The sequence below is a fragment of the Struthio camelus genome, chromosome 3 (assembly GCF_040807025.1).
Source record: "Struthio camelus isolate bStrCam1 chromosome 3, bStrCam1.hap1, whole genome shotgun sequence".
In the NCBI taxonomy this organism is placed as follows: Eukaryota; Metazoa; Chordata; class Aves; order Struthioniformes; family Struthionidae; genus Struthio; species Struthio camelus.
Window position 1 is genome coordinate 115973815 of NC_090944.1, and position 12577 is coordinate 115986391.

A 12577-nucleotide genomic window follows, 5' to 3' on the forward strand; every position below is an offset into this window, starting at 1 on the left:
TTAATGTCATGATACATGCACATGGATAAGTGCAGCTTCTTTGAACAAACATACGAGCAGCCATTACATGCGAAGCTATTCCGCCTAATCTTTCCAATAGCTAGATGCATGCAAGCTGCAGATTTGCCCCCTGCCTCTTCTCCGCTCTCATCACAAGTCTTTGCCATTGTGTTCTGGTGCAGACAGTCCCTGCCACGTAAGGACCGGTGAGTTAGCTGATTTTGCTTTTCATTGAACTTGGAGCCTTCTGCATCTGTACTTGGATCTCAATACCTGATTTCATCTCAAATCTTAATGCAATGTGGAAGTTGATGGTGCACAACATGGCAGCAGAAGACACCTTGGGGAGAAGGCTCAGAGCCATACTGCGAAATTTCCACTTGTCTATAATACCTGTCTCAGGAGTTTTGAGGGGAAAATCCCTTGGTCAGAACAACATACTCCTAAAGAATCTTCTCTTTATGCAACCTACTTTCAAATAAAAGACAGGTTCGTTACTTTTTTCTCACGTGGACAATTACCTAAATATTCCTGCCTGCTATTACCTCCATAGTATATTAAACTTGGAGGCAAAGAATTAAAATAATATGGAAAACTGACTTAAAAGTTACAGGCAAATAAGTGTTCAGTTTAGGTAGTTAAATACATGAGCATTCAGGATCTAAATTCCTTGGGTTCTCTGTCTTATATGTTTCTTGGGATTCTTCCTTCATGTGTATTTGTATATATATGTATGTGCATAAATTGAGTATTGCTCAACAAAGCTGCTTACTAGCAGTGGAGACGAGTTCATAAAGCTCTTGTATGATCCAGCTGATGTAGAAGGTGATTACTGCAGACTGATTTTTAAAAACTGCTGACTATGTTGATGAGATGGGAACAAGTCTTGCCATTACAACCCAGATACTCCCCTGCCATCCCTATACTGTATATAACCAGGCCCAGGTCACCATGTGCCCTGCCAGAAACGTGCTGACTGGCTAAGGAGGCATTGCAATTCAGGTAATTAATCCTATTCTAATGTAGGTTAAGCAGGTGTGAAGCCTAACTCATCCAGAGAGAAAGTAGACACTTCTAGAGGCACCCTTAGAATTATAGTATTTAAGTGGTCTCAGATAACTTTGGGAAACTAGATCAGCTTGTACTGCTGACCCAGTCACACAGGTGTAGACCTGTCTGCTCTAAATCCAGTCTGAGAGCAACTGGTTCTGTGTCCCCTCACTCCTCCCATCCTAGATTTACAGTATCAACACACATGACTGGAAAGCTGCCCTTTTCTTCCCCACCCACAGCAATGTAAATATACTTGCATTGGAGGCTAAATCAGATGATTAAAAGTCACCTGTTTAGTTTAAAATAGACTAAATTGTTACCATGTGGAGAGGGCTTTGTTGCTTTAATTTTACTTCTGCATTCCCAGCACGTGCTATGATCCTTTCACAGGCCAATTTAAACAAGATGTAAAGTTTGTGATCTGATTTGCGACATAGCTTTCAGAAACTGCATTGGAATTTTAAAACTCACAAAATTTTCTTCGTTTGGATGTTGGATGTCTTAAAAATCTGATTCTGCCTGAAAAAGCCTTATTTTTCAGGAGGAGAGGAGTCTCATAACCATAGAGGAGATACTTATTGTACATAAATGACAGGTTCACTTCTGCAGCATTTGCCTCTTCCATAAATTTCTTAAATGGGAATAATTTCAAGATTTGGCCCAACTTTCTTAGTATGTTTCTGAGCAAGGTACCTTCCTGCCTTGTGCCATTTCATCTTCATTCACCTGTAAGAAGCTGGCTTTCCTTGAGGTATCTACCGTACAGTTAGGAAAAGTTTAGAAAAGGAAGCCTCTTCAAAGATTATTTCAGAAGTTTTAATTAGTTTGTATAACATGCTCCTAATTGGCAGTTTTTTAATATGGTTAGCAATTGAACTAAACAAGCGGAGGAAAGGGAGCGATTTCTAAGAAATAACTTGCATGTAAATCTTATGTGTCTAGGCATCTCCAGCATGGCACTCCAGGTACTGTCCCACTCGCTGAAGTCCATTTTTGCTAAAGTCTCAGATTAAGACTGCTTATAAAAGAAAGAAAATGGAGACTATAGAAAAATTTAAAAGCTTAAGATACATTTAAATTCCCTTCCTTCTGAGCCTCTGAGCCTCTTGTTGGCTCAGAATGAGGAAAACCGTTACCGAGTCATCTGCAATATACACAGGTCTAATCTAGTAAACCCTTTTGTCACGCAAGAAGTGAGTACAGAGGTGAGTACTGTTGTCCTCTAAATAGAAACAGTTGCTTAAGGCTTGATTCTGCACATTGCTGCAGATTCTTTGAGGTGAGTACACACAGGGAACACAGAAAGCTTTCAGCTGCTGCTGATAGTCACTGATTACCGATGTGGGTTTATCCCTTCAGGGCCAGATCCTTAAACACCACAGACTGGCACAGCACATTGGGCTTGTACTCCCATACCAAGTGATCGTATTGAAGGCTCTTGGCCATGGCACTATCTCTATAAATTAACTGGGCAAAGTACCATATCTGTTTTCTTTTACAGATTCTTCTTGTAACATCTGACCACTAAATAAGCTCAAACCGTTTCCTACGTTCTTTTTTTGCATCATTCTCTCAGAACACTGAAATATTGTCTCAGAACAATTTTTTTTAGGTACCTCACAATCCTAAAATGGTTACTGGGAGTCTAAATCCAGATGTGCGAACATAAATGGATTAAAATTTGTTCACTTTTCCCTCTCATTTCTTCTGTTCAGCATCAGCTTTGAACACCCTTAAACATGCAACTTGAAACAATCTATTTTCAGCCTCGTGGTACCTCAGTGTCGGCAAGTAAGGAAGCAAGCTGTTCAAGTCCATTTACAAGTCATCTAGGGTAACAAAACACTCCTGATTTTGCTAAAAAAAATAATAGTAGATGGCTGCTAGATCTTTTAATATTCTTGCACTTAAGAATCCAATAATAGCCATTTTTGTTTACAGAAAGAAAATGAAAAGCACTGGCATTCATTACTGTTGATTTGCTCTCTTTTTAGTAATCATTTTTTATTTTTAAAGGGCCACGGGAATGAACAACAGAATACAATGGTAGGAAGATATTTACCAATTTAGCACCTCATTGTAAGACTACTCAGAAACCTCTTTGTCTCTTGTTTAACATAATAATTATTGGTGGCAACAAAAGTGGATCCCACACTTGCACCATGATTAGCAAGTGATGAATTTGGGTTGAATATATTGCATTTGGCTAAGTAAACCTTGTGATATCCCAAATCCTCAGTCTAAAAAACATCAATTTTAAGAGAATAATTTTCACTCCCTGTTTAAATGCATGTTTCCAAATTAACCAGTGATATTCTATAGAAAACTATCTCTTTTATGCTTGAAGTCTCCAGCTGCCACACAATTTATATCTCTTTCCTCTCCTCTTTGTTTTTCAGCCATTTTCCCTGAATGTCAAAGTCAATTTAGTGCATTTCACTTTGCTGAATAAATCAGAGGCGAAATCCTTGCTAAAAGTGAAAATTTGATTTGCTAAAAGGAGCTTAGGGCAACTATTAATCAATATATCCAGAGTGTCAAAGCTAAGGCCATGATAGACATGCATTCATTTGGAGATTGGTTGAGGCAGATAAAGGGGGAAAACTGGGGGGGGGGGGGAAAGAAGTGTAACAACCAGACAGTGTACTGTGTATGTTCAGGGCACGGATGGGAGATGACTGTTTAAAAGAAAAGCAGGGGGGAAGACAGTCACTAGGAAAGAAAGAATTGGAAGTGAGTACTTGTATATGAATAAAAGGTGGACTTCCTAAAGATGTAAAGTAATTGTTTAATTCTGATCTTGAGAGAAGCTAATTATAATGAAGGATTCATTAAAAAAAAAAAACCTAAATAAAAGGTAAGTTTGAGACAAGTTCTTTTATTATCTGTTCAACTGCGTTTTTTGGTTTTGTTTTGATTTTGCTCAAGATTACTTTTAAACAAGCTTTTTCAAAAAAGGGGGGGATTTTAAAATCAAAACCAGCACTTGCATGGTTTTGTAAAAATATCATTTCAATCTTACTGTACATTTATTTTGTATTAATGCATAACTTTTAAATGATGATTATATGCTTGGGAATATATTTTTTTTCTTTTCAGTTAATGTAATGCTAATAAAAGATGCCAGAATTGACTATTCTGGAAGCTCAAGTGCTCTATTTACCCCAGAAGAGGTATGAATAGTGGTACCAGTAACTTCCTCAACTCTCCATTGCTGTCTGTCTCTTGTGAACTGGAACCAGTCTCTTCTAATCAACAGACACACTAAGAGCGTGTGCATCTCTAGTTGCACACAGGGCACATCCCTTTTCCTACTGAGCTCAGCAAAAATTTTGTCACTGAATTCAGTAACAAATCCATCAGGAATAGTCTGCCATCATATCTCAGGTGGATATACTGTTTTTAAACCAAACAAATGGACCTTTCTAGCACACTGCAGATTCCTATTTTGTTTTGAAAACATGAAGAGAGAGTGGACATGCTGACTCATACCTTCATTCATATTTCAATCCAACCTCCTTCCTGCCTTGCAAAATCACTTCTACCTTCTCTGAGATATTATCTTAGAGGTGTTTTCAAAAAATTAGAAAAAAATAAAAAACCCCACCATTCCTAGCAGTTCAACTGATGCTAAAATGTCTCATGTAAAAAACAGTGGGATAGATGAACTGCTCGCATTTTAGTACACTCTTGTTCCACTCTGCTCAGAGCAGCAGTGAATCAAATCAGCGGAGTGATCTACACACTGGCAGTGTCTAGCAGTTCATCTAAGCTAAGGCTCAAAGATAAAACTGATAGTCAACTGCTGATCTCCCCTATCATACAATTCAGCAACAGAGGTCAAGGAAGTCTGCAGTTTTTGAGAAGCCTTTTGGCTGGAATCTCTACCTGTAAGGCCTGGGGAACAGCATCCCCCAGAGCACATCTATCATACAAGTTGTGAGTTAGAGAACATTTCCATCACAGGAAATGGCATGTCTGATTTCCATAATTAGTGTATGTTTGTAGAAGGAGTTAAGAGAAGAACAGATAGTAGGGTTTTGATAGACAGAAGGCAAACAGAACCTGCAAAGTGTCCAAGATAGAACAGTGATAAAGGGCGAGATGTCCTGGTTCCCCAGGAGGCTCAAGTTACTATCGCTACTAACCTCTTAGTCACCATGAAAGAGGTTATACTCCATTCCATGTTACATGAACAGTAAATATCACAGTAACATGACCATCTGTCTGTGGCGTGACAGGTACCCCATGACAGTGGACTCTAAGTTAGCTGCAGGAGTGGTCGTGTTGTCTGAAACAGTCCTGAATTCAGCTAGCAGCACAAGACACTACAAGCGGCCTCAAACTTAGCAGAAACAACGTAATTTTACAGCAGCAAGCAGCATGGTACTGACGTACAAGAAGACATCTATCCTCCGTGCAGAGCTGAAATTCTGTATTAGCTGCCCAAATGACAAGCCAGAGAAGGATTTGCGTGTAAACAGGATGCTAACTAGAGCTAAAAGATATGTGATTTTATACACCAGTTAGTTCCAACACGTGTTTTGAGCCCCTCTTCAAAGTCCTACAGACATGACTGCTACCATGAAATAACATTCAGCATTTTTTCATTCTCATTTAAACACATGCTACATGCCCACTAAGAGACAGATATATATATATACACATATACACATACACAACCATCTGCACGGGAACAAGTAAATATGCACCTAAGTCATCCTTGCATGGGAATATCATGTATGTGAGCTCTAATGCTTTCTTGAAAATTAGCTTCCCAAAAGTGATTACTCTGCAGCAAGTCATGTTCTTGTTCAGTATTAGAATGTTAAACTATACCTCTGAGAGCTGCTTTGGAAAGGAAAGCTTAAATATTGTTCTCTACAAGAGTATTCTCAAACAATAATGTTTCATAAAACATTAACATTAGCACTAAAATATTCAAAACACCCTTGGATTTGCTCCATCAAAATCATGTCCTCTTTTCTTTTTCATGCTAGCACCACTGGCAGTATCAATTTCTAACTTCTTGAACACTGTTACTGCTAGTAAAACATGGACACAGTTGAAGACAAGCAGGCTTATTTTACTAAACAATGTAACTAGTTATTTTTGATGTATTAGCCTGATTAACTCTTCCCAAACAAATTTTTCATTTTAAGTGCAAAAAGTTGATTTCTATGATCTGGCTGATGTTTTTTCATGCATGCAAATTTTTTAGAGAACATTTTGTCCCTTTAGCTTCCTGTTATGCACATTTTTAAGAGCTTAATGTTTCCTGCCTTCACTTAATATGAAAGAACATTGCATATTTTTGCTGAATGCCAATGAGACAGTTACATTACAGAAATGGTGTCTAAATGACCCTGAAACTGTGACTAGACATCAGCAGAATTCCACCCCACACTGCAAAAGAATGTAATTAATTAAATACACCCCAAATAAAATAGACTCTGCCAAAAATACAAGGTAAAGGGTGGAAAACTCAACTTCCAGTAAATATTGAATGAAGCAGCTGTCTCTTATTTAAGAGAAAATAAAATAAAATAAAATAAAATAAAATAAAATAAAATATAATAAAATAAAATAAAAAGTAAATCTTGCAGAGGCTCCGTAAATATATTTACAATTTATGTAGGTCAGTTAACAGGGGCTTTGTCTCATCAAACAGGAGATGAAGCAGCATCAGTCTCTCCCTAAGCACCTTCAGTATTTTGCTAACGAAGTTACAGTACCTAGGAATATTTTAATCTGACACAAAGAACAACAATAGATCTGACTGCTGGGCTGATAATCTTCTTATCACACCCTGTGAAACCTAGCTCTAATATTTGACTGAGCCTCCATTACTCGGCAACACATTCTAAAAAGGCCAACAATGGAGAGAGAATGAAGTGGAGTGTGGAAGTACCTCCATATCTACATAAAAGAGATTAGAGGCGACAGCGTTCCATTTTACAGCTCAATCATATTGTGTTAGCATGCGCTTATCCGAGCGCGGATGAAATTGAAAGAGAAATAAAAAAGAGTCAGGCAGATAGGAACCAGAAAAGCGAGGCATGAGCAATTTCCAAGGATATAAAAGGATGCTAATGGCAGGGCCCTGTCATTCTTAAAAAGGGCTATTAGGGCACCATCATCTGTTCTTGTGCCCTTACGCTGCTCTAACTAAAGTCAAGCATTTCCTAATGCCATTGTGATCTTTTTCTTCTTCAGATAAGACATGGTCATGTTTCATAACAACACACTTTCCATTTATTTGATTTATTAATGCAAGGAGACTAATTCTATTTACTGATAAAGCCTTTCTATATATATTTTTCTTTCAATATTTCCTTTTGTAGATGGCATACACTTTTTGTTCAATAAAAGCAACTATTGAAAATATTTCCAATAGCACAAAAATACTAATGATTTTATGAAAGCTTTTGAACTTTACCTAATTTTAAAACAATTTTTAGGCTATGACTGCAGAGTACAATGGTTGGCCAGTGGAGAATGCATACTGTATTATTACCTTTTTATAGAAAATCTCATTACAAGACTCTCTGTTAGAATAGCAAAAACATGTCTGTTTTCTTCCACATTTGACTTGGAATTACAATACTTTATAGCAAGATCTTTATTAGTTATTATGCAGCTGATATGTGAGCTTATACTGAAGCTTAAAAAATCACTAAAGAAAGAGTATTCTGATTTGCTGTGCTAGGTACAAATTCACTACTAGTATAATTAATTTACCCCAAGGATTTACCTGGCCCGCTAAGCTACACAGAACTTTCATGCAACTTGCACCCCTTTTCTACCTCATCCCCTTTTCCATTCCGCTGTATTACCGCCTACAGTAACATCTGTTGACTTAGAAAACAGTCAGGTAGCACCAGTCTAGGCTTTTCTACAAGTTGTTTTGTGCCAGACTTCAGCTGAGCTTAGGCAGTTCAACAGTACTTTATCACTCAAAACCAAGCCATAAATGCTCATCACATTTACCCTTTAGCATGTCAAGTCCTTTTGCATTTTGATTTTTGTGATCAAAACCCAGAAAGCAAGCATAGATTTTATCACTGCCCTCTGTTATCAAAAGGCTCACAAAAGGATTGCCTTTGTTTTCTGTTTAGTCCTTTTTTTATTCTTCCCATACCTAAATGGGGTCAAGTGAGCAAAGTTAGAAAGCTGTACCTTTTCCATGGCAGGTGTGCTTTTGACATTACCTCATAATAAAGAGCTGCCCCATGATAGAAATGTTCCTCAGATTGTAGGCTTTAAATTTTCAGTGCCAGTTCACAGCATCCAATAGCTTTTTCACACTAACCAAAGCCACTGAATCATTTTAAAGATTGCTCAGTCCCATCCTTCTGCTCTCCCCCTCACACCCCCCAGCCAAATCCAAGCTATGCAACATATTCCCAAATCAAACCGATGAAAGCCCCTTCACAACTACTGTGGAGTGTGACCGACTTCTCTGAGCACTGCTCTATTTTGGTTAAACTGATGTAGGTATCTTCCAAAGATGAAACACAAACTCACCTATTTAACTCATTTTGACTTAATTTGGGGTGCTTTATTAGCAACCAGTGTAAGACAAAGTAGCTAGTATAATATAGAGTGATGTTTAAATTAGTTTACAATTTGCTTGGGCTCATCTAGAACTGCTCTGAACAAAGCCATTCAGAAATGTCAGCTGTGTTCCTAACCACTGTAACAAATTGTTGCCTGAACGCTGCACACCTAATGACTTCAAATTAGCTTCACTGCGATATTGCCTGACAGTTCGTTACGACTGTTAGCAACATAGCTGGCGTATCATGACCAATAAATTGGTTTCAGTGTGGGCTGGGAAAGGGACTTCCATCAATTTGATTAAAGAAATTACTGTAGCATTCAAAGCATAAAGACAAACTAGTTTAAGGAGACAGAAATAAGTTAACTGTACCAGAAAAACATTGCTTGTGATACAAAAGCTTGTTTATACACCATTTGTGGTAGAGATAACAACTAAATTTCAACTGTGTGGCATAATGACTATTTTAGAAACTGTAGCTTGCTGTCTCTCCCTTGAAGTAAAATAAATTTCCATGAGCATATGAATTATTTTATTTGCAATGATGACCCAGAAGTGCTTACCATAAGAAGTGGGGCCTTGTAGTGCTTGGCACAATGCAAAGATATAGGAAAAGGCAATTCTTACCTAAAGTTAATGCTCGTACAATGCTAAATGCCCAAGAATCTTAGCAAAAAAGTGAAAGATTGGAATATAGATACTACGCTTTCTGTTTGAAGAATAAAAAAGACTCAGTGCTCTGGCTGTTTCAACTGTGATGTTTATAGCACTAGTAGAAGACTAATCATGCAATTTCTTTTGATGCTAGAAATAAAATGTATTTTTTAACTTTGATGAACAGACAACTGATTGGATTATTGATTAATACTAAGGTATCCCAAAATCACATCTAAAATAAGGATGTTGTATTACTCAGAAGAATTAAAGGACATCAATTCTTGTGTTCAGTGAGGCTCCACTATGGAAATTAGAAAACTAACAAGCTTACCAAATTGCACAAACATGCCCGCTCAGGTGCTGGACTAGAAAAATACCTTAAAAAAAATAAAAACTCCAAATTTTTTGGTGCTATTTTACCATTTGTGAAAGGTGAGACTGAAAACCCTGGAAACTGTCTGTAAGCTTGTGTATTAGCCCACAGAACAACTACAATACCCCAGCACTGCAGGAAAAAGCCCATATTTCAAATGTCATCTGAAAAAATCACTCATTTTCTGCTCTGAGAGACTACTTTTGATTACTTCCTGCTTTTCTTGCTAACAAGGGTGCCAGTTAGCTTTAATTATAGTAACACATTTATGTGATGTAGACCCCAGTCCATTTCATGCAGACCAAGGAACTATTAAGCTGTAGGAATATACCTTTAGGTAGAATTCAGTTCTTTCTCCTGAACGGCTGATACAATTGAGTTCTCACACTAATTCACTCAATGGAGAGAACAATTCCTCTGTGCCACGCAAAAATCAACTGAATTTTTGGTTCCTCTGTGGTCAGTCTAAGTTAGTGCCTTACGGAACAGGGGAACTAGCCTTATGTTCAGCTATTGCTGAATCAGAGGAGTACAAAGGAGAGTGTTTAAGATAGCTTACTACCCTTCATACCAGGCTAATGCTCTGGACAGCAATGCAGGTTTACCTTAATTAAGAGAAACTGACTCACTGAGCAGTATGTAAAACTTATTACTTGCATAGCATTACTTGTACAGCAAGAATAATATTGCTTCCAAGGTAAGATATATTACCATCTAACCTATGCCCTGTGAATAATCTACAGCCTTCAGAAAACTTTACATATTGTAATGAAAGAACAAATCATATTTGTTACTACAAGACAATAATCCATGTGATGATTTCTGCACGTCATTTATTTGCAATACATACTGTACGTACCTGGAATATGCTTGGCCCATCCAATGATCACCACCAGCTCTCTGTCTGCCAGGTCACAAAGAGTGGTAAGTGCCTTAATGTCACTGTCTGGAACAGTGGGGTCAGGCATAGCATAGATCTTCTCTGGTTCAGCCACCAGCAAGTGGGAGACAATCTTGTTATCTGTAAAAATGGTCCAGAACAGTACAAGATCACCAGTAGCATCATTCTACTCAAACATTTGAGTCCTATTTCACAGTGCACAAGAATTTCTCTGAAGATATGGGACCTAATTCAACCTTCCTGTAACTCTACTGGCTTCTACAAGCAGTTACAGCACAGACAAATCTGACCCATTAAAAATGCTTATCCTGTACAGAGCAAAGCTCACATATTTTGTTCTTAAGAAAGTAAATTTCATGGAATGTAGAAATACATGACCATCTTGTAATATTGGAATAAAATCATTACAGAAAAATCTTCATGCATGATAACATATTTTGGACTGCATAAATAGAAGAGTTTTGCTATCCTTTAATTGCAAAAAAAAAAAAAAAAAAAAAAAAAAGAAGAAGCAGATATATTTTTTGACCAAGTAAATACCACAAGCCATTAGTGAATCACTGAAATCTGTAACTTCTGTCAGTGGCTCCAGCTGCCATTCTCTGTCTCAGATGTCACTGTTAAACTGTCCTAACAGACTGGTCTCAGGACTTTCTCAGTGCTTATCATCCAGTATATCTTATATTACACGTATGCTGCCTGTTAAATTGCTAACAATAAATCTGTACTCTTTGGGGCCTATCCAGTAAGAAAAAAGGGATGCTGTCATATATTTGTTCTTCTGTGAAACACAAACATTTAGAATCATGTATAAAACTAGCTTCATTAAATACAAAAATGGAGTAGTGGTGTCCTCACATTTCCAGTCAGGAATAGCTATCAGAATCAATGAAAGAGTATAAAACTAAAGATAGTAACAAAAGGTGGAGACCCTATCTGAGAAAAGTGATTTTGTGCAAAGAATGATACTTCATCATGTTATCCTATGTTATTTTTATCTATATAACATTTTCTTGTTATTAAACCCATTTTATGTGTTTATTATTTACTGTTTCATTCAGATGGATTGTGAGGAATCTATCTGGAATAATCAATTAAGTTATAATGAAAAGTGAAAAAAAAAGGAGGAGTAAAAGAGCCTGGAAGATTTACTGTATAATGTTGCTACTCTGTATTATATAAGTAGGATAAACATAAAATGAGCATTATATCGACATGGAGGCACAATAGAAATATTTTATTTCTACATAGGAGCCTGATTCATTAGGCTGAGAATGCAAACTGAAAAAAGAGGAACAGACTAATTCACTGAGGCTCCTAAAAAAGCATGTACTATCATACTTCCCACCTATACTCATGGTGGCTATACCACAAATGCTCCACTGGAATTTAAAGTCCAAAGAGTTACCCTTTAGTGAATTTACACCAATCCTTTCCCTTCCTTAGGGTGAAGAGTCATGCAGCTTGATAGAAAACGGGATCGCACTGGGACAAGGTGCTAACTATTCTCTGGCTGCAGAGAAAGCCATTAGAATTAGTATTACTGTCCCCTTCTATGTGCAAGTCACAGGACAGAGGACACTGCCTCCCGTAGGGGAACAGCAATGGAAGCGAATGGGACTGTGAATTGCCCAGGGGTGCTGCACGGGCTCCCGTCCAGCCCCAGACAGACTTCCGTAATATACTCACTTGATGGCGATTTCTGATACTTTCTGCTCTTTTGTGATGCGGACTCCTTGATTCTGTTATACTGTCTATAGAATGTTTGCTTTATTCCAAATCTGTTTGTCAGAAGTTGTGATATATGTTAGTCCTTCATAAAATAAGTGCAAGAGCCAACTGGAAACCATCACATCAAGTGTATTTTATTACAAAGGGATATAGCCATGTTTTATATGAACTGTAGGAACTATGCCAACTGAATAATTCTTGATCTCAATATTCTACTGATTATCAAACTGATTAATGGGGAATTCTATTCCTATTTAAAGATGGCAGATGGTACTTTTAACTTATATTGGCAAACAGCCTT

General features: G+C 37.4%; 1 protein-coding gene across 21 annotated transcripts in view; it reads right to left on the minus strand.

Moving 5' to 3' along the window:
• The window catches only part of ESRRG (estrogen related receptor gamma), a 413394-nt gene that overhangs the window by 39275 nt on the left and 361542 nt on the right, over window positions 1-12577 (minus strand). For all 21 annotated transcript variants that reach the window (XM_009669000.2, XM_009669002.2, XM_068939849.1 and 18 more), the window contains one exon: window positions 10504-10665. In XM_009669000.2, the coding sequence (XP_009667295.1) occupies window positions 10504-10665 (162 nt within the window). The remainder of the gene's footprint in view (window positions 1-10503; window positions 10666-12577) is intronic.